Consider the following 23,470-nt stretch of genomic DNA (forward strand, 5'->3'; position numbering starts at 1 on the left):
GAAACCTCTCAACAACCAATGCACTCCTAGAAATATGAATGAGTAGCAGACAATGACAGATGTACTGAGTTACCATGTTAATTTCAAATGATTTCCGCTCAAGGTGACATGAAGTGTCCTATTAGTGAAAAAACGGAAACTAAGCTGCAGTTCTGTTTGCAAAAACTGAGTTTAACATCCTGACTATTCTTTTTTACAGATTACAAATGAATCAGAGAGTGAATCATTAAAACCATCCTCTCACAAAGGGATTATAAACGCAATCATTCATGAAGTTCCGATCTGACGACACAATCCATTTATGTAGAAAACGTTGAATCAACAAGGAATATTCCAGCAGGAGGTCAACTATATACAGTCATTGACAATACAGAATCTCGAGGGGGGAAAAAAACAGTACAGAGCAAAATTCTCATGCCGCAGATGTTACTTACTGAAACCTCAACACATAGTGAGGTCAAAGCTGTAGAACTGGATATTACTTAAAGCCCTAGAGGTTTGAAATGTTTGTAGGTAACAGAGTTGAACACAAATGTAAAACAAATGTTTACAAAGGCTTTGAACAAAAATCCATTTGAAGAATAATAGGTAGCCTCCCATATACACAATAACTTATGAGAATATCACACATCGTGAAAGAGTCAACGGTAAGTTGAAATTTGGCACACAGGCAAAATACCAAAAAAAATCGGGCAAAATTAAGACGTACAGAACAAGTTGTTGATTACGGGTCAGAGTAGTATTAAGTGTTTCATTTAACCGGGAAACTTTTTTTATCCTGATGGGTTCAGAATATTGAAAGTCATAAAGTGACCACATTTATGTTTCAAGTTTTCCTCTCAAAGTGGTCCCGATGATTTGCGATTGGTTCCAAAAAGAGTGAGGCATGACTAAAAAAAATGCATTTATAGTCACATAAAAGGCTGCTCTGTTACCAATAAAAGTAAACAATGGACCATAAAAGAAGAAACGGAAATGGCTTTCTAAATGCATGATGCCATGTACGAACCTAAAACCTACAGTTTTCACACAATCAGACTGGAATTTTAGATTTCTAGGTGTTTGAGGACTTCAAATGAAGACTCTGGCCGTCCATATTTCTGAGCAACATAAACATGACACCAAGGCGAGTCCAAGACTTCTGTTAAAATAAAAAGAGAACAGAAACACACAACAAATTGTGAACTATGAAAACTACAGACTGGGGAGGTCAGAGGAACATTCCCATCAGCGGTCGATTATAGAATCTTCTTTTTGAGTATGAGGGGTCCCACGTTGTCTCCAGTGAGCTCGTTGTGCTTTAAGTGTGACTTGTCACAAACAGGAAACTAGAACAAGGAAGAACTCAATGTAAGCTGATCAATACACCGAAACACTCATCTCCACCCCGCTGTAAAAGATGTTATCTCATACGCATAAAGAAGAAGTACAACTTACAGTTTTGGAGCGCCAGCAGCGACAGTAACACACGTTTGCGCTGTTCAGGTCCTCGATGTCTATCTCGTTGACCACTTTCGGGTTCTCTTTCTGGATCTTCAGGTTGATCAGGCTGTCTCTCTGCTTCTTCTTCTTAGGCAGGAAGGGGCGAATGGTCAGATAGCCCAGCAAGGCCAGGATACCCAGGAGAGGCAGCAAACGGAGCCACTCTGACACTACAGACACATACATATTACACATTAGCAAACAGTAACACCGGCATACCTTGTATACTAGTATAGGGGCCGGGGCTTATACATTCTAAACGCCTGACATGTTAATTTAGGGCTGAAATTATTAATACATTTGTTAATTGGCAGAAAATGACTGAGTTTGAGTAATTTTTTAAGCAAAAATACTAAATATTTACTGGTCCCAGCGTCTCTAAGTTGAGAACTTGCTGCTTCCTTGTTGTCATACATGAAAGTAAATTAAATAGTTTTAGGTTTTGGACTGTTGGCTGAACTAAACTATCTGCATACATAACCATTTTTATGGGAAATTATAGTGGGCATTTTTCTTTATTTTCAAATATTTTAAAGACTCAATTATTAATTAACCCAGAAGATAACATACTGAATCATTAATAAAAAAAAATGAGTTAGTTTCAGCTCTACTTCAATGGCAAACCGACATCCAATTAGGAAAACAAGTGTTCATAAAGGTGCTCTGGGAAAACCCATCGTACAGTGAGGATTAACCACCATTATGTAATCGTGCAAGGGGCTATAAACCACCTCCTGGAAGATATCATAATACTCTTATGGCAATTAAAATACTTTCAGTAAAAGGATTTTGATGTCTAATGGGACAATACTTATCCTTAATCTCTTTAAGGAATTATATTTCACATAGGGGCCCCTTAATAAATCTTCTAATCTGCTGTGGTTGACTAAACTGCTAATTTATGACAGAAAACACAACTTCAGAAACAGACTTCATAAACGCCAATCATAGAAAGACTTTCACAAGCATTATGAATCATAACAAAGTACCACAATCACGGAAATATTCCATCCGTTGTGTGTCGTGCATGTTTTTGCTTTTACAGCCTTCTCAGAGAGGTACAACTGAAATGGCTGTCGCTTGTCAATTATCACAGGATCATTTCAGTAATGCAGGGCTAGCTCAGCCCTTTTCACTTTTTGGGGCTATTTTTAGGCTAAATGTGATACTTTTCAAAGACCTGTGTTGGCTGAAAGGTCAAGTTTGCCTCACGATGGACCTTTGCTTTGGTCTTTACCACTGCTCTCTCTCTGTATACTGATTATGATACCTCATGTCAGTATCTGCCAATACCAAGCATGGATCCATATCGTTAACCTGTGTACCGCACTACGTGGACATCGGTTGTATGTTAATGTAACACTGACTTTTAGAATTACACCGTTTAAGACACTGGATTGTTTATGTTATGGCTGAAACCCAAGCCACTTCATTAAGGTCAGTATCTCCGCAGATACCAATCCACCACTTTGGAGCAGTGCATCCATAGAGACTGATGCCATAAAATGTGTTTTAATGAATTAAAAATGACAAAAACAATAATCCAGCTGGAGCTCACCATAGCTGCTGAAAACAGAACATCAAAGTTTGCCATGCTTCAATTTTTAAAGAGCAATTTAAGATTATTTACATAATTTATTGTATTAATCATTTGATTTGTAATGCACCAGAAAATAATCCACGGCCAAGGTGACAAGCCATGTTTTGAAAAAGGGGGCCATGAGGGTATGGGGACATAGGATGGGTCCACAGACTTGATGAGGTGTGTGTACCCTCTAGGACTACCTGTCTTACCTGTGCGTCACTTGATGGCAAACACAGCACAACAGAGGACAGGTTAAGTATGTGAAACTTTCAAGCACAAAAGCTAACTTAACTGTGGAGAGTAAAACTTTATTAAGGTCATTACTGAGTCGACGGTGTTCCTAAACACAACAACAAACACTGTTTTGGTAGCAAACCTCCACGTACGCCTGTGGCTGAGTGTCCGCTTGCAGGCTAGCTAAAATAAAGAGCTGTGTGCCTGAGAAGTGGGTCTAGAAGTCATCTTCACTTGACAGTCAGAAGTTCAACACAGCTGCCAGTTAGTTAGTTACCTGTTAACCTTGCAAATCCGCCGATCGTCTCCGGAAGCGGAAGCCTCTTGAGGTAGGCTGGCAGCTGGACTTTTATTATCCTTGAAATAGATTCTAAAACCATCTTGAATTGCTCAATGCTGCAGGTTTTGTGTTTGACTCGGGTAGTTCCTGGGGCTCATTTATGTCATTGCGTACGTTTCGGTGCGCAGCTTGTCAACGCTACGTAAACTCTCGTCGTTGAACGGGGAAACAACCCGAAGAAATGCGTTGAAATGTTCGTGAATATGCGTCACAACGACCCGTGACGCTGGAGTTTGTGACCAATCGACGTTGGAGGAGTTGGTGGCTCCTGATTGGACAGCTTGAATTCGGCGTGATGGGGGGAGGAGGGTTCTCTCTTCTTCAGGTACGCCTTGTAAATGTCAGCTTCCAAGCAGCTAATTTGGGTTAAATAAATAAATCAAGTAATTTGCGACAAATAATAATAATAATAATAATAATAATAATAATAATAATAATAATAATAATAATAATAATAATAATAATAATAATAATAATAATTGTAATAGAATAAAGTATGTGCACATGGACTTCATGTTCTTACAAAGTTGATTGACAAAATAAATTATAAGACACATTTTTTTTTATCTATACTACATAATTAGGCTACATCTTTTACATACCATTTATTTAGCTAAGAATTATCCAAAGAGACTTACAATAAGTGTATTCAACCATCAAATCGTGGTACTATATAGGTGCAATATATAGGGTTCTACTATTTGTTATTTAAAGCACTATTGCCATGTTGACAGTCATTCAGAAGCAAAATAAATGCTCCAAATCATGTAGACCTTTACCCATTAACTGCTGAAAGGACCTGCAGGCTCTCCACCATACAGTGACCTTTCTTCAATATTTTGATCAGTGTTAAAGTTAGCAGCTCATCTTTTTCCTATACAGATAATTACTGTCACAGCCACTTTGAACAAGAGCTTCTGTTCACTGAGATGGATTTTGAGCAAAACCACCATGAGCCTAATAATTAAAAAGATGTATTTAAAAAAAAGAATTACCACAAACTGATAGTTTGTGATAACTATTGTCAAGTAAGTGATCTCTGCACATTTTTATTAACTTATTTATTTAATTTTCAAGGTCAAGAATAAACTTTCAAATTATTATTTCTATTTTTTAAGTTTAGGGCAATCCGAGTCCATTTAGTCTACCGAAATTATCTTTATGGTTCCTGCGCCCTCTAGTGCTGGCAAGATTTCGTTCACGCACTCTGTATACAACTACATAACCCAGAATGCATTGTGAATCATAGCAGGCTACTTTTTCGCCTAGAAAATGTCATGTACTTGTGTACTATTCATGCGAAGCCCATATCTAAACCCATTGGTGGACAACTATGCACAATACGGCAACTTAGGACTTTATTATGAAACGAGAAAATGTTTTCAAGCTCATTTTAAAATGCAGGGTATTTTTAGTCAGCTAAAATCCGTGTGTCGGGTCCTCGGCTTCTGGTGTCATTGGTGAATGTCCGAAGATGTCTCACAGCAGGTTGTTTGCCAGGCTGCTTTGTAAGTAGTTTGATCAATTCTGGTTTTAATCACGTGAAATGTTTGACAGTTTATTATCTGTAACACAAGTATACTCACTGGCTCAGTGTTGTAACGTTACATTAGCCGAGCTTCGCAGACTCGCACAATATTGTCACTGGCTAGCAAAGCCCTCCTCGGTTGGTTGGCTGTCAGTTAGCTTCCAGGCTAGTTAGCCACATTAGCCTGCCAACCGTCCAATGTTGTTATAACTAGCTGCCAGTTAGCGGTCAGCTAACTAACTAGCTTTTCGCTAACGTCCAACTGAAGTCTTACTTCGTGACCCCAGCTGCCTGCTCCCAGGCCGGAGCAACTACGGGTTTTTGACCTTGCATGTCCTCCGTACTAAATGTAGCCTGTCCATTCACCATGCTCATGTTGTTTTGTCAAAGTAACGTTGGTTCATGTGTTTTGACCTCCAACAATGATTTAAAAAGGCTAAATTACCTGTTCAACCCGCCTGTAGTACTGCAGTATTTATTTATTAGGTATTTGAAACCTAAGTTTGCTTTAGGGTATGCATTGGCAAAACTACAGTTTGCTGGATCATTAAGATACAGCCAGAGTTTAATAACTTTCACAATCACATTGAGCTAAAGTAGACAACTGGACTTTGTACAATGGGCTTTGATAAGTTGTCTCTGACAGTAGACCAAGGTTCAGTGTCAGTCAGGGTTAGTAATGTTAGTTTATTGCAACTTGGTTAGAAGCTTCTGTTTTGATTGCCCATAATAACAAAAATGTCTTACTTTGTCAAACTAAAATGAAAAAAAGAAGAAGAATAAAGTAGAGTCTTATGCTTCAAGAACATATAAGATCAATAGTAGTCATCAGCTTTAATTCTTCTTTTTGCCTTATTAGTTGATCAAGTGGTCAACAAAAAATGTCAAAGTAGTGGTAAAAGGCAAGTTCCCAGCTCCCTGGGTGACATTTCATAAGCGGTGTAAATGTGTGTTTTTGGATCATACATAGAGAGATTGCTGCAGTGTCACTACAGACACCCAGTCCGTACTACTGCAAATGCAAGGGCTTTTATCGATGGGCTATAGCCTCAATCATCATTGTGTTACATCATTCGGCAGTAGTGACTTAAAAGCTAACTTTGGTTTTCCTATGTTTTTTGTGTTCAAGTGACTGTCAACAATTTTCGAAATAATTCCAGTGTTGACAGACAGCGATGTATATGGCAGCTGTTAAACTGGCTGTATTTCATTGACTTGAGGAAACTCTTCACCTTCAATTTATGTTCACTAAAAGTGCTTGTTTTTTTGCTACTGGCAGGCTCAGATTATAATAAGTGTCTGGAATCATTATGGAAAGGATCATTCCATACAGAGAAATGAAATGTTTTTCTTTAACTTTCAATTCCTGTTTGTTATTGTATCATGCGACTTGTTGCTGGAAGACAGTCGTGGAAACGGGAGTGAGATGGAGAGAGGAGTGCCAAGGGACACCAGTGTTGTCAGTATTTGTTGTGTTGGAGTAGAAAAAATGAATCTTAGTGCTTTCTAAAGGATTTTCAATGTCATGGCTGAATATTAAGCTGATTTCAACAATTTTCATGCAACTCAGGGACTGAAAAGTTTGAATCACTTCTTCCTGAAAAATCACAAGATACCAATTTTAACCTTTGACGTTTGTTTATTTAGTCAGACATAGAATAGAATTTCACAAAATTGATGTGACGTTAGACTACGAAACCATATTGAAGACCCAGTTAAAAGACCTCTCAAACCAGTATTATGTCGACAGTAGCTCATAGTGAGATTGTGCAGCATGATGATAGTTTTAACTGTAGGCTGAGGTTGTTTATACAACAACTGTGGTATTTGTCTTATCAACTGTCTCGCAGTACAATACAACTTGACAGGGCCTCCACACTTGCACTTTGACCTGAACTGCTACATACTATTGTGTGCATAAGTCTGATTTGAAAAAAGCTGTCTGCAGCTGCTCGAACCACTTGATAAGTGCCATGGGACTAGATACTGGTGTCCTTGAAAAGCCACTGGTTTTCGTTGGGCAGCACCTTGCATGGCAGAATGTTTGTATGAATAAGAGGCAAATTGTAAAGTGCTTTTGTCCGGTAAGGTCGAAAGGCAATCCATTTACCATGTACAATCAAGAAAATCTGAAATTGTAGGACAGCAACAATAAAAGATTATCACAAAGCAAAGAGATTGGTGCCAAAATATGGTGTGAAGAAAAGTGGATAGACAGATTTTTTTGTTATTGTCATTTTGTTTTAAGGGGTTGTTTTTTTTTTTTACACCTCCAAACGTTTTTTTAAATGAAAGTTTTTTTTAATCTACCTTTCAAATGCATTCAAGTATAGTTATAGTGTTTTGCAGATAAACAGCATTTTTGTAGGCCATCTTCAAAAAGTAAGCATTGCACTGGTTTTCTTGATAGAAAGCCAATGAGATTTTCAAATGTTTTTTTTTGGATTATTGCAGAAAATACGATCAATAAACACAAGAGTATGATATATTTTGATGATCTTTACAAATGAGCATCACTTTTATGATTGTTGAAGCGTGAAATAAAATGCTAACGTTAGGCTGTATACAAACCACGCTGTTGCATGAGTACACACAGCAAGGCTGAAAAAGGCGGACTAATTGCCGAGGTGATGTTTTGTACTCATCAAGCTAAGATTCACAAATTGGGTATTTACTCACGTACTTTGTATCGTAGAAATTAATTTGGGTTTTTTTTTTTTTTTGTCTTATGAACCCTTTCTCTTTCTCCATGTAGTGCAGCAGAGTGGAGTCAGACACTGTTATACAGGCTCCAGGCAGAACCTCTACATCACCAAGAACACCAAGGTCATCTGCCAAGGTTTCACGGGGAAGCAGGTTTGTACTGCCCACTTGTTACATCACCAAATTGTATTAGAATTGCTTGCACATCAGATTGGGTTACTGTAATATTGTTGAGAAATCTCAGTTTTTCCTCAACACGCTCAATTCCTCATTATTTCTACATCGAATAATTTCTATATGACTAAGATCACCAGAGATGAGAGATTGTAAAAGTTTATTCACAACTACCTTTTATTAAATGATAGAAATTATGTCAATTCAAACCAAGTTTTCTTTCTTTATATTACCTTAAATCTCAGTTTTGTCTTTTGATATTTTAAAAACTGTACTATTTGCACCAGCCTCTATCCTTAGACAATCAATTTAGATAAGGGGAAACTCTTCTGTTACCTCAGGAAGAGCAAAAAAAAAAAAAAGACAGAAGAAGCATTAGTAGATAGTCTACAATAGAGAAACACAGAATTTTCAGTACTAGATCCAGTTAAATATCTATTAAATGAATATCGAGTATAATTAAAGAGTTTCAGGTGAAGTGTATTGGGAGTAAAGCCAATATTGGATCTGAGAGATCAATTATTATTCATAATAAGATTAATGATATGTGTAAATGCTGTCCTGAACCGTTAATTTGTTTCTAGTGTTAACCCTGCTGTTCATAGTGTGCATGTTGCGAGAGTTGTTTCTTTCCCTTAAAAGCCTGTAATAAAAACAAAAAAAAATCATGTGAAAGCATGAAAAATCTCAGTTGATTCACTTAAAACCGTGTTTAGTCAAGGAGAAAAAGGAATCTTGCCAAATGTGTTCAACAAGCCAGAAACGTGGACTTTATAGATTTATATCCCCCCACTGTCCTTACACACATACCATTTTTCATCCTCCATTTTCTCCTGAACATTATAAAAGGTTGTTAAATATAGTTCCAGTGAACACTCCGGGTAATTAGAAAGGGATGAGAAATGAAGCGAGTGCTATTGAGTGCACATTGTTGCGTCTTTCAGGCTTGATAAGCAGGCAATTTTACAAATTTATTGTCTCAACATTTCCGATAATAATGATGGGAAAAAACAGCAAAGTTAGCAGAAGGTGAACAAGTATATTATGATTTGGGGTAAAGATGCTGATTCATAGCTTCTAATTCCTCTTAATAGGCTAGTTATCATTTTACATGAAGGCCATTAATTTGAAATTGTGGTTAAGACCCTTGGCAACTTTATCTATATTGTTTCAACATCTTCAGTAATTAACTGACTTCAAACTTATAGGATTTGTCCAACAGGAAATTCATTTTCAACTGAGAATCACTCATAATATTTTGCCTTTTATAAATACACTGTGTGCTCCCTTTAGTGTTATTGCTGCTTTGTCTTGTTTATTTTCCATTTCAAATGAGGCCTCATGTGATATTTGTACACGGAACACTATGAACAGCAAGTAATAGCCGTTGACTGAGAATACCAGCATCAGTTTCCCTTTCTTTACGTACCATACACATATTTATTATAATAATACTTTTTGTTTTTATAGCGCTTTTCAAAACATAAAGATGCTTTAACATTAACTTCCAGTCTTTTCCATAGAAATTATGTACCTGCTTGTTACAGTTCATCATTGTAGCTGTATGAAGTTTACATTGGGTAAAATAATCAAACACTTAACTGCATTTTGACAAGACTTCTTTTCAAAGTTGCTATTTCCAAGATTAATAATGAGACCTGAAGCTCAATCTACAGTCTGTTTTTTATGGCTACTCTTTTTTTATTTATATATATCTATGTACATACATGTTTCCCTATATAAAAATTACATGACATGTTGGTATCTTTGGGTTTGAGGTGTAGTAGTTGATCTATTGGTACTGACAGCCACACCAAGTTATAAATGATGGCAAAAAATGCATACACTCTTTTAAAAAAAGAATGTTATGATAATCTTCTGAAGTTAGGACAAAGTTGTAAACTATATGTTTTTTCTGTTTGGTTTGAAGCCAATGAATCAACTTCTTAAATGTCAAGAATCTTTCAGCTGTGGCAGCGCCGCCATGACAGGTTCCCAATAGCCTCCATGGAAGTGACAGTGTGTGAAATATATTTTTAGAGCTAATTTTTTTTTTGGAGAATATCCAAGACTGCTTCTGATTTGTTTTCAAATATTCTGCAGGAGAATAGACTAAGCTCAAATCATTTTTTATTTGTCCAGAGCATTTTGATTTCTCCTCATCGATATTTACCAGTAGTTGAATCCCCTTGAAGAACCCAGCCTCACTTCTGTATCCCTCCCTTTACTCAGAAGCACAGGTGATTAATCCTGGATGGCAGCATATTTCCTCCGTCCTCGCTGTCTCTAATGATTTCTCAAGGATGACGCCACAGAAAGTGGCTGTACCCCACTTCATTACACACCCGTATACACTGACTCCTCTTTCCTTGTAGGGAACGTTTCACAGTCAGCAGTCTCTTGACTATGGCTCCCAGTTAGTTGGAGGTGTCTCCCCTGGCAAGGGTGGTAAGACACACCTTGGCAAGCCAGTTTTCAATTCAGTCAAGGAGGTATGTATTGACTTCTTATCCATCTGTGGTTGTACTTTTGTAGAATTGTTAATATATTTAAGTGGAAATAATATTTCCGCTTAAATATATATATATATATATATATATATATATATATATATATATATATATAGTGATATGGATTTGCTGTTAATGTCCTGTGAGGGACTGTGAAGCTTTTTTAAAGATTTCTTTTAAGAAACATTAGGTGGCACTATTTCATAACTTTATAATTTTCTTTTTTTTTTAATGCACCACTAATACCTTTTATTCCTTGCCTCAGGCAAAGGAGGGCACAGGGGCAGATGCCACTGTGATTTATGTACCTCCGCCGTTCGCGGCAGCAGCCATCATTGAGGCCATTGATGCCGAGATCCCCTTGGTGGTGTGCATCACTGAGGGCATCCCCCAGCAGGACATGGTGAGAGTCAAACATAAGCTCCTGCGCCAGGGCGCCACCCGCCTCATAGGCCCCAACTGCCCGGGAGTCATCAATGTAAGCTCACACACACACACACACACACACACACACACGTTAAGACAACCGCGGCCAGAGGCATTCTGATTTCAGGTTGTCCGTCCGTCCAGCTGTCCCATTCTCGTGAGCATGATATTTCAGGAACACCTTGAGGAAATTTAATTATATCTGGCACAAATATCCTCTTAGACTCGAGGAACAACTGATTTGAATTTGGTGGTCAACAGTCAAGGTTACTGTGACCCCACAAACCTGTTCTCAGCCATAAAGCATTAATATGCTTTTTATGACAATTTCACGCAAAAGTCTAATAGGATAAAATGATGAAGTGGTGACATTTTGGACGGATATGGATGTAAACTGCAGCTTGACTTGTTGGAGGAATAAAACCACAGGCTGGTAATTCCATTTATTTTTGGTTGTGGCTGAGAGAGATGAAAGTGCAATCTTCCTCTCAGCAATAATTCAGATTGTATGCATGAATGTATCTTTTGTGAATGCAAGGCAATAAAAAAATCCTTTAAAGGAGCACAATGTACTTATACTGTGTTGTTGTTTTTGTCTATTTCTGTGTTTTTGGTAATAAACAAGTACGTTTGTTTTTACTTGATGTGAATCGCACAGATCTTCTGGATTTAAAAGTATAGCAAACACTGCATTTTGACAAATGTGTGCAGTGAATAACTATTGAGTTTGATTGGGTTTATTTAAAGTGATCTTGTGGCATCGAGAAAAGTTCAATAATTTTGGAATATAATAAAGGTTTTTCTACAGTTAAGACATGTTTAAGGACATTGATTAGTAATGCAAAATTAGCAGTGATTTTGAGCAAGTAGTAGAATAAAAAGAAAAACTCAATCATATACACGTCATAATAAATGTTCTTGATTTTAATTAAAAACTGAAAATGTATCTTTCCTGCAGCCTGGAGAGTGCAAGATTGGGATCATGCCAGGCCACATTCACAAGAAGGGAAGAATTGGTGAGATATCCTATTTTTTCCTTTAAATTTTAAATTCTCTGCTTGGATCTGTTTGGAGTATTTGCTCAAGCTTACATGTTTGTGTCTATAATCAGAAATTGCTGAGAGTTCTTCAACTCCAATCTGTAAATGATTGAAGTGTAGTGGAATTCATTCCTCCCAAATTTAACGCTGGAGTTAAATCATAGATCCAACTTCTGTTGTTGACAGTTTGATAAGCAGCGTGTGCTGCTGTTGATCAATAAACAAGTCTGTTTTTATAGTAAATCTTGTGACTAACTCAAGCATCATTCCCAAAGAATAGACAGAACAGCTGTTGCAGAGCGGCACATTATTTTGTTTTTGCTGTCATGAGGAAACGATTTAGTCAATGTTGGACAGAAAATGACATCTGTATGAAAAGTTATTTAATCACCCTAGATCGGTGCGGTGTTTTAGTCATGATTTTACAAATAAAATTAACTTGTTTTATCTTTCTTTCAGGCATTGTGTCTAGATCGGGCACCCTGACATACGAAGCTGTGCACCAAACCACTCAAGTCGGCCTGGGCCAGTCACTCTGTATTGGTAGGTTATTAATGAGACATATTGAATTTAAATTTAGCACACAGTAACACAGCTGTTAGTTTTATATTCAGATGATATTAAAACAAGCAATTAGCCGCCACTGAAGTAACAAATTGATCCTGATACAGTGCATTGCTTTATAAGTTGTTGGAAGAAGACGCTGAGGAAATTGAACAGAAAACAATGGAGGAGATTTTTCTTTTTCTGATGTTTCTATACATCTGTTAATCGCATGGGTGATGTACCAAATTCACTTTCCACCAGAACTCATGAGATGCTGGTGTATTTTTGTGAATAGCGCACTTTGCAGTGAAAAAGTATATATTGATTATTGGTTAAAATATTCCTGTCAGATCTTTGAAGGGCTCCATTGAGATTGAACACACGGATCGAGTGGCTCAGATGTCAACTCTCAAATGTCTTTGTCCTGACACCTTGAAGGAAGTGCGTTTCATCTCCCGTGGTTCTATATTACATTATCACATGAAACAAAAAGGTTTAAAGCTGAAGGACCTTGCTGTAAAGTATTCCATGAATATCCTTTCGAAGCCAAACGATTCCGAGAGCGCTGGTTTCATAAATACATTTAGCTGACTCTTCTCTTTCAATTCATGATCCTTTTTGATGAGATTGAACTTTAATTTCCTGGAGCAGCTAAATGTTTAAAACCTGGTAGATCCATACATGGTTCTGTATGACTTGCAGGTAAAACGGTAATTACTGCAATTCCAGAGTAGATCTGTGAAACTTCCCATTACCTGGTCATCCTGTTATTACCTTACTTTTCTTCTCTGCAATTTTCCACAACCTCATTTCTGCAATTTACTGATTTCTGCTGCGGATTAACAGCACATGCGGTTCTACAGCATGACCGGAAGCTGGGATAATAAAATGAATGATTCTTGCTGTCAAAAATGAAACCCTCTTAACTGAATTTATTCACTCGTCAATCTTGCGTCGCTCCTTTGTCATTCTCAGTGACATGATCAGTTGGGCCCCTGTAATATATACTGGGACTGTTTTAATTCCATCAAACTATCTAGGCTTACTGCTATGACACCATTATGCCCAGTTCTATTACTTCTTGGCAACACATCATGTATAAAGATGAACTATTTTACGAAAACAAATTCCTTTGGCCAATTTCTACCACAAAATCTATATTAAAGGGCTCATTGGATGCCGAAATTAACTGGAAAAACAACTTGGCTTCATTATTATTTAGACATTTTTTAATTATGGAGTGTCCTCTAGCCAGACTTCATAAAGCCAGTGCTGCAACAGTATTAAATAGTGTAGAGTTCATTAAGGAGGTTTATTGGTGGTTCTGCTAGTGACTTCTTAAGTCCTTGTATGACCTAGGGGCTACGGCAAATTACAGTTAATACAATATTTAATATCAGTGTCATCTTTGTTGCAGGTAATGTGCTTCTCTTTGATTAGTATTCATGTAATTTTTTTTTCTTCGTGTTGCCAGCTTTTTTAATGGTAAGAATATAAATCTAGGGGACGTTTTTGTGTGAAGATTTATCTCGGGGAGGTTTGCCCATGCTTTTATAGATCCTGGTGGGATTTTTAGTGGAAATTATTTTGGAAAATGATTATTGGAACATTGTGATTTGGAAAAGCGTCGTAAGTCATATTGGTTGGAACAGAAAGGAGTCATTAAACTCTCAAGCAGAGATAAAGGTGGAGTGGGACAGTTATAAGATTAAACAAATGTTTAAAGTCACTTTGAAATAAGATTGAAAGAATGATGCTCCTCTTACCTCAGTTCAGTGTGACATTATTTCAGAAGAGTTGCTAATCTGCACTTTCTATATCATGTGTATAATCAATATATGGATTTTACATTAACAAAGGGGTCGCTTGTAGTTACAGTGTACAGAGACTACTTTAGCAAAGAAATGTGTAATATGTCGCTGATTATGTCAAATAATGCTGGACCTTCCAAGTATCATGTAATGTGCTAACATGAAACAGTTCAGATTTGGACAATCCAAGTAAAGAACTGTGCTGAATGCTGATTATGAAACCACATTGACAGAAAATTAGGTTCCACCTGCTTCTTGTTCCACTCTGCCACTTAAATGCAACGTGATCGTCAAACGTTCAAAGGAGTCATCCTTTCAGTCTTGGGAATTCAAAGTGCTTGCTTTGTGTCCTGCAAGGTATTGGCGGGGATCCCTTCAACGGTACAAACTTCATCGATTGTCTGGAGGTATTCCTGCAGGATCCCAAGACGGAGGGCATCATCCTTATTGGAGAAATCGGAGGCAATGCTGAAGAGAATGCAGCGGAGTATCTTAAACAGCACAACTCAGTAAGGAAATAACACACTGGACACCCATTATTTTACCTTACACTCCTAGTAACGGCACTCTTCACAGATGTATCTGTTTATATACAAAAAAAAAAAAGTGAACTAGATCTTCTAGACTAAATCTATAAGCTGTAGTGAACAGTGGAAACGGTTGTTGTAGGTCTAGAACAAAGTGTCTTTTTGATCACAGTCTCAGACTGTCACTCTCACTTTCCTGTCCGTGTGATACAGAAAGAGAGTGACAGATGGGATGAAGGTATGATTCACAGGGCACGTTCTAGAAATCCGCAGTGTTGACGAGCAGTGAACCTTTTTGTGATGCCCACATGTGATAAAGAGCAGTAGGGTGTTTATTGGCTTATGAAACCAAGTGGTTGCGTACTTGGAATCCACATTTTTAACTTCCCCAGGCCTGTACATGGCATTCTGCTCCCAGCAGATTACTTTTAATCTGTTAATTCTGTCAGTGTATGTGTTTGTTTCTGTGCATGTGTGCGTTCTTATGGCGCTCTTGAGCTGAGAAATGGATTTGATTTGCCCTCGGGTGCTCTAATGCATGCAAATCTCCTGCTGGCGTCTCAGGAAAATAACTTCTCTCACTCTACAAATAAAGTACAAAAAACCCACCACCACCACCTCACCCCCTCACCCAGATTGTTGACTGCGAAGGACAGTTTAAATGAAACGTGTGCATGGAACAGCCCAGCAGAGTGTGGGCGTAAGATACAGATCTTCTGCTAAAAGTCAAACATACATATAACAGTGTACTTACACCTATATAGTCGAGAAGAGCAGAAAGTAGTCTGCAGACATTGTTTGTTTTAAATGCACCTTTTTAGACATTTCAATACACATGACCAACACGCTAACCCAGGGCAGCCCACATGTGATTTCACATGTGGAGCTGGAAAGAAGCAGGCGAGTTCAGCCAAATTATTGATAGACGTGCTGCTCTCTGATCATCAGGGAGATTTTCCCAATTCAGCAGTTGCTTTATAAGATCTTTAGCTCATTGATCTGTTGTATATATGTTTTTTTTATATATATATTTGTAACCTTGAACAGGCAATATAAATCTGTCAAAGTGTTGCATACTTATGCATGATGGGACACTTTCTTCTGCTTTTAGAGGGCGAATGGGGAAATAAAACTTCTGGGCTGAAGTCGATTTTTTTGGGGTCAATATTATCACCTTATCTTACTTATTGATAAATACAGTTTTGCAGAACTATGTCTTTGGGTAATTTAAGCCCCTGGAAACTTTCAATCTTAAATATAACCTTATTACACACCTTTGTTCCCTATTATTTACTGAAGGAGAGCATTAATATAGCGGCAAACAACTATTTGCAGTGTAAAGCTATAGAGGAATAATGTCTACCTGTGCGTTAGTTGTTGGTCAACTCATGGCCGCCGCTCTGCAATGCGCTCATTTGGCGGGTACTGTCGAGCTGATGATTATCAGGCTACGTCATCAAATTTAACTAAATCCTGATTGGTCCTTAGAATAACCTGGCATGACCTCTTTTTCACTACAGCAGTATCTCATGCGAAATAAACTTAACTCTGGTCGAAGATCGTGCGTTCATGTACAGTAGGACATCATCAATCACAGCAAGAAGTTAAATGGGAAAATAGGCTTTTTAAAATGCTGCTTTTCACATTAACTTGACAAATTCTGCCAGATTGGACATCTCAGTTCACTCTGCTCAGCGAAATTGAATTCCCAGTGTCATGATTGATTTGTGTCATGCAACATTAAATATATTGAACTCCTATTTGAGGAAGTAGTATTGATTTTAGTATCTTATCAGTGTTACAGTTAAGTTACTGCAGACTGTTTTTACCGTCAACTTAATTTTGTAAAATACAAGAAAACAACGTTATACTTCCCACAAGGCTTTGCTGTCAGATTTTATGATGCAGGGTATATTTCAAGGTTCAGTCTTAATCAGTGTCTGCAATGCCTGCCAACATAATATGGTGTTAAAAGTTACCTGTACCAAAGGTCTGTCTATCATTGCCAGAGTTTCAAAGCTTTCTGAAGTCAGAAATAGGTTTCACGCAGAATAACCATATTGCAATTTGCTTCATGCATATCAAGTAGCTCTGAGTATTTGGCGCCTAAGCTGGAAGTCTTGTGATTTTTTTTTTCTCTCCATTTCAACCTCTTGATTTTTAGCCTGACCTGTCTCCACTGAGCTTAGCTAAACCCCTTGTAATTCTGTGGAAATAACATTGAGAACCAACACGGCGTGTAGCCTAGGGGAAGGCTAGCGTTGCTGAGCTCCACATGTAGGCACACATGGCAGTTTTATTCATGCCTACCTTTCATGTTCATCGGGGCATAATTGACTCCGTTTGGCTGTTTTAAGCTCGAGTGTAATGTATGTTTTGTGTTCATACAACAAAGCCCTCCTCCAGTCATGTTGGCACCCATAGACTCGGTCTATTAATTAAGGTAGTATATCTGAACTGCTAACAGTGGTAGACAAAAGACGGGTAAAGTGAATGATAGTTTAACTCCCCTCCCTGTATGCATTGTTAGTACTCGGTACCAAGGGAGGCAGGGATTAATAGAGTAATTAAACCTCTTTCGTTTGAGGTAGATTTAAGACTTGATTCGATATGACGCTTGTTTATTCAGTACGTGATTTGACTTCTGAATACGGAGTGGATTTTGGTGCTAATTTAGTTTGTGCTTATATATTTCAATGCACAGAGCAGATGCTTGTAACACATTTAGAGCACTTTAAAGTGATTTTACCCCTCTCCAAATGTTCCTGTTAAATGCGCAAGTGTTAACGTCTCATTAGCTGCGCATTTCCTTTCCAAGGTCCTCGACATTTCCCGGGCAGATATACATCCTGCGAGTCTTAATTATTAAAAGTCATCTCAAGTTTATATTCGCTCCTGCCATCTTGTTCCTGCCAGTGTGTCGGCTCTGAATTTGGAGCTGAAATTGCGGTAGAAGTGGGTGTCTTTTGAAGGACCTCGCTGTATTGCTTTGGCTGTTGAACATAACACATTCACTGTGTGAAAGCGCTCTGCCAGACCGTGTGTGTGTGTGTGTGTACGCGAGTTGTGTGTTTGCGTGTGTCTGTGCGGCGTCCCCTACAATTATATTGTTATTCCTAAGTATGAAATATTATCTGCTGTACGTGCACGCACGCACTCTGTCCCTCTTGCTTATGATGCTATTGCTGAAAATGAAATATTAGCTCTCTTCACCTTGGAAATGATCTTAACTGTTGAACGTAACATCAATCAATGAGCAAGCGGCATAGACGGGCACTGAGCTAATCACTGCCTGCATGACTAATTACCATCTCAGAAATGAGATGATATGAAATGGCAGGAGCCTTCGCCCCTATCTAGTCATACAGCAAGCCATGCAATTAAATGGCTTGATTGACCCTTTGTTTTAATAATGCAGGCTGAGACAGAGATGGCTGGTTAGACAAGGCTGTTATCATCTGTAATGGGAGGGCATGGGGTGTTTGATTTCTAATGCATATAATGCAGGTGCAGAAAGCTAGTTCTGCCTATTTTTATACAACCCTCTCCCTCCTTGTGCTCCCTTCCTTCCGCCTAATCCACTTTGCTCTGCTAACTGCACTCAGATCCTCACACTTTCCCTTGAGCGCCTTTTTCTTCTTCTTTTTTCATTTTCACATTTTTTTTTACACTCATGTTTTTTTTTTTCTTTCTCCTCCTCCTCTCCCTCTTCTATGTCCAGGGTGCTAATGCAAAGCCTGTGGTGTCCTTCATCGCGGGGCTAACCGCTCCTCCTGGCCGCAGGATGGGCCACGCCGGCGCCATCATCGCTGGTGGAAAGGGGGGAGCCAAAGAGAAGATCACAGCCCTCCAGTCAGCTGGAGTTGTGGTCAGCATGTCCCCTGCCCAGCTGGGTAGTACTATTTTCAAGGTGAGTCCTTTGTTGCAGCAGGATACTTTTGGATACAGAGCCTTAAAGAATAGTAATCATGAACTGTGATGGTTGCTATAATAAAGTAGTAAATTGACTTACTTAAGTACTGTACTCTTACCATTTGTGAACTGCATGTTCCTTTAATTTTTTATGGTATTATTTCATGCTATTTTATACTTCTACTCCACAAAATTTTACAGGTTAATATTGTACTTTTTACGATAAGAGTGTTACAATTGTGCTTACATGTTAGAATAAATAATTCAATAATATTACTGGGGCAATTCTGCCTAATAAGTACATTTACTTTTGATACTCAACATATGTTTTGCTGTGAGTTTTGTACTGTTTCGTTGTGTGCAAGAGGACGGGACAGCATTTCTATGTGCGATCTTTCAAGGGTTTATCAAATTAGTAACCTGGTAACGTTTCCTTATCTTCCCTCCTCTAATAACGTTGCTTTATATAACTAAAATCTTTACCTAAGCTTATATCTATTATGAACAATAGGAATTAATTTCTAACTAACAGATGTGATACGACAGCGATGTTACTTGTGTCTGAAAGATGCTTTTATTTACAAAAGACCCAACATTATTAAAATCTGACATTTTATGTTTTGCATTCTCACCATCACATCCACAAGCTTTAAATGCTCATTCCCATGGTAACTCTCCAAATAATATTTAACTCACTATCAAATAATAATCCCTCAGATGTTGATGGTTTTTGCTTCCATCAATCTAATCTCAGCTCTTAATGAATTTACTTTTCTTGACCTCTATCTTCTGCCTCCCTCTTTAGTTTGTCTGCAGTGTTGCTGTCAAATTCAAATGTAACATGATGTTGGCTTGACATACAAGGAGAAAACAAACAGGAAAAATGTTAAGCACTTGATAACAAATATGCATTTCTGTGCTCCATTGTTTTACTCTGAATTGCCAAAATTGATACAGTATTCTTAACAAAAATCATATACAAATAAACGAAACTACTCAAGGTCACTTGTAGCACCGTCTTCCATGAACGAGCAGTTACCGATTTGAGAGGCTTTACTGTAAAATAAATCAAAAATCTGCGAGTGGCACTGTTTGAGATTGAACTTTTAATATGCTGTAAAGAGAGGCTGAAGAGAACGGCAGAAATTAATAAACGCGTGTTGACAGTAGCTGACTTGGCGCCCCTGCCTCTTTATTTCAATTTATCTCTAGGGAAGCACTGTTAACAAGATGTATAAAAAGTGAAAGCATGTATTACACCCATTCATCATCTTACACTTTCATTACCACTGCTGGCACTACTGCACGCGGATATAGATTTACACACTTTTTTTTTTCCGCCTCAAAGTTTAATTCATAATCATTGTGTGTAATGATGAAAAACGTGCGACGGGGTTGCTCATTTTGCTGCACATTGTATTCATACATCTCTGTTAATCTCATTGAGCGCTGTAATGGAAAGTAAGTGGCGGGAGTGTAGGCATAATGCTTCGGGTGTGGGCAGAAACGGTGACGACCCAGCTCTCTCGCTCACCTGCATGAGCCTCGACTCGAGTGTTGAAAACATGTCTCTGCAGAAGTTTTTCATTCCAGGGTTATCAATCATACATACAGCTACTTTGGCTGCTTTTTAACCGGTTTTGGAAAAATCATAGCTGAACAAAACGATCTCCTTGTCCAAACTCTCATTCATTCGATTGTGTTTCAAGTGGCTGTTTAATGTGTTAAACCATAATAATTTAAAAATAAGTACTTCAAACATTATCAAACATTTTTTGTGGGAGTTCTAAATAAACCAATGTCAGACATAAGGGGCGCTTAGCTCGGAGTGGTAGAACATAAAATTTAACAAACTGCTCAAGATCATTTTGTCCTCAAAGTTGCATAAATGCATCCGCGCACACTGTTCATCATAATAATATTTACAATGCACATTACCAAATCTGTGTAAATTAATTTAACCAGGATGTGGCAAGCTGTGTATTGCTGTGTTGAAACTATTCGATTTTCCCTTCTAGCCAGTTGACAAAATAATAATTTTTTCCTTTGATCTTTTTTTGTTTTTTGTTTTCTTCCATAATGTCGAATGCACACCTTGCAGACAGTTTCATAAATAAATGAAAACATTCAAAAGAAGTAGGTGAACTCATACCGTCAGCACTGAGTTTATTAGAACTACAACATATCCGGCCTGGACCTTGGGCCCTTTGAAATGCAAAGTAAGGGTTTTTTTAACGGAAAGAAAACTCCTGCAATATAAAGGAGGGCAAGAAAGAGCAGTCAACAAACCAGTTCATGTCTCATATCTAAACTGGAAAGTTTTTAAAATATCTCAAAGTCTTCGAATCTTAAAGTTTATGCTTTCATTTCTATGCTTCTTGACATATACTGTATTTCAGTTCTGTATCTTCATAAGAATTATATTCGCACTATGTAACAGCAATGTTGTATGTTTAATAAGCTCAGTGCTGACATTGTGTAACATTCCATCGGCTATTTAAGCTTCTGTAATGTTTTTCAATTAAGCCCTACTTCAATACAGCGAGAAAGTAGCGGACTAAAACAAAAACACAGAAATCCTAGAATGAAAGAAATTTAAACTGTTTTTTTCTTGTTAGATGAATTTGTGTTAATGTAGGACACACAATGTCTATCAAGAAAATATGAACAATGAAAATGGCAAATGGTATCAAAAAATGTAAATGTGAAGCGCTAGGAGTGATATGCAAAGGAATGTTCAGTGCTACTGGAGCAAGAAAAAGATATGAGATTATCTCAGCAGGACTTAATTCATATTCAAGGTAGAATAATTATGACCTTTTACTTGTTTACAAAATATCTGGAACTCCTAATCGCAAAAGCAGATAGTTTTATCGTGTCCTGCTCAATATTCACAGTGGAGCCTGCGTGCACATGTATTCCCATGTGTGCAACGGAGGCAAAAAACGCATTTAATCTCCAGTTCTTGTATGTGTAATAAATTCAAACGTTGAAGGCGGCGCACGCAGGCCGTATTTATGATGCCCGCCTCCCTCATACATCTGGCCCCAGGTGTGTTGAAGCCATTGTCACCACTAGCTTGTAAATGTCTTGATTTTTCTTTAACGTTTTTCTCCGCTGTCCTCAGTTTCTACCCAGATGTATTTCCACCCACCTCCCTTTTGAGTGGCAACCTCTACTTTCCTCATTTTACTCCCCTCACTTCCTCTTGCCTTGTCAGGTGCCTTGCCTCCCCTCACAAACAACTCTGCTTTTACTTTGGTGCTATGATGGCTGTCTTGTAGCCCTGAGTTACTGTCTGCTACCTTGGGCCAACAAAGCATCTGTCTGCTTATGTCACACACACTCTCCTCCTTCTGTTGTCGCTCTTTCCATCCCATCACTTCTTTTTTTCTTCTTTCTGATCTCCTCTATGGCTTTGTCCCTAATTACTGAACCCTGTGCATCTCTCTCTGTCTCTCTCTCTGTCTCTCTCTCTTACCCAACATCATCTGCAAAGCAAGGATCTCCCCCACCCCCCTCCCAAATGTCTCCTCATTCATTTCATCCTAACCAGAAATGTCCATGTGAGAGAGGCCAAGGTTGCCTCTCAAGCATTTCAGGGACGTGAAAAGATTTCCTCCTCAAGGTGGCAGTAGACCTTCACGCATCCACACGCCACAGAGGACTGGGCCAACATGTGCATGAGGGCTTGTGTGTTCCGCAGACCTGATAAATGACATTTGCATTAAGTTACTTTCCCCCTCTGGAATGGAAAAATTCTCGGGGAACGGCATATTCTATCATCCTGCGGTTTGTGTGATATTCCCCAAATTGAATATGTAAATAGCGACATCCTTTTTAATGGCTAACATAATGCCTTCTCATTTGTAGTCACATGGTTGGACTGTGCTGATAAACACTCAATTGTAACCTTGCATAAATTAGATCTTTGTGCAGATGTGTAGCCTCTATCAATCACAGGAAGTGAGCTGCTTTTAGCGTTGACAAGTGGACACCAACGACGCTACGATATACGTACTCTCCAGGAAAAAAAACAAAAAATAAACAATAGGGTCTCCAGAGCTCCAACTGCCTTCGTTTCCCCTCCCTTAACAGCAGTTCTGATACCCAGGATCAAAACGGAGGCTGTGAATTTGGCATGAATAAATCATTCACTTCTGTCTCACTCCATTTTTCTTGATGTCTTCTTGTTTCTTTCTCTTGTCCGTCTCCTGTAGGAGTTTGAGAAGAGGAAGATGTTGTAAATTGAGCGAGAAGGCAACCAACCTTTTACCCTCCCCCCCCCCCTCCACCCTGAAATTGAGATGAGCAGCCTGATTCTAGTGGTGGATATGCCCGACAGCATCCATGAACCCTGATTATCTCCACTACAATGCGCACACGCAGTGTTTATATTGTAATTTCTGCCATGAACTTGTACCTTGCACATCGCAAGAGAATAAAACATGTGTCCTAATGGAATTATGAAGAACTCATTGTATACAATGTCAAGGCTTTATAGATGTGTTTCCTCCTCCGCACGCTGTAGACGGCAGAAGGAAGGATGCCGTGGTAATCTCGGTGATCTCTTTCGTTCTGTTATACTCCTGCTTGTAAGACGTATTCCATCACTCATTTCACTGGCTGTCCACCCGAATAAGAACTATTTC

At 38.4% G+C, this 23,470-nt stretch overlaps 2 protein-coding genes across 2 annotated transcripts; one reads left to right on the plus strand and one right to left on the minus strand.

Moving 5' to 3' along the window:
• Window positions 1-270: 270 nt before the first annotated feature.
• On the minus strand, window positions 271-3,788 carry cisd2 (CDGSH iron sulfur domain 2). The gene is made up of 3 exons (XM_084002054.1): window positions 3,579-3,788; window positions 1,438-1,652; window positions 271-1,328 (listed from the first exon to the last, which is right to left on the minus strand). The coding sequence occupies exons 1-3, from the start codon at window positions 3,679-3,681 to the stop codon at window positions 1,239-1,241; spliced, it is 408 nt and encodes a 135-aa protein (XP_083858180.1). The 5' UTR covers window positions 3,682-3,788; the 3' UTR covers window positions 271-1,238.
• Window positions 3,789-5,029: 1,241 nt separating this feature from the next.
• suclg1 (succinate-CoA ligase GDP/ADP-forming subunit alph) lies at window positions 5,030-23,249 on the plus strand. Its single transcript, XM_084005413.1, has 9 exons — window positions 5,030-5,149; window positions 7,925-8,025; window positions 10,422-10,538; window positions 10,822-11,034; window positions 11,941-11,998; window positions 12,482-12,565; window positions 14,737-14,888; window positions 18,628-18,816; window positions 23,039-23,249. The coding sequence occupies exons 1-9, from the start codon at window positions 5,116-5,118 to the stop codon at window positions 23,063-23,065; spliced, it is 975 nt and encodes a 324-aa protein (XP_083861539.1). The 5' UTR covers window positions 5,030-5,115; the 3' UTR covers window positions 23,066-23,249.
• Window positions 23,250-23,470: the final 221 nt, after the last annotated feature.

This window comes from Eutrigla gurnardus (assembly GCF_963514095.1).
Source record: "Eutrigla gurnardus genome assembly, chromosome: 3".
In the NCBI taxonomy this organism is placed as follows: domain Eukaryota; kingdom Metazoa; phylum Chordata; class Actinopteri; order Perciformes; family Triglidae; genus Eutrigla; species Eutrigla gurnardus.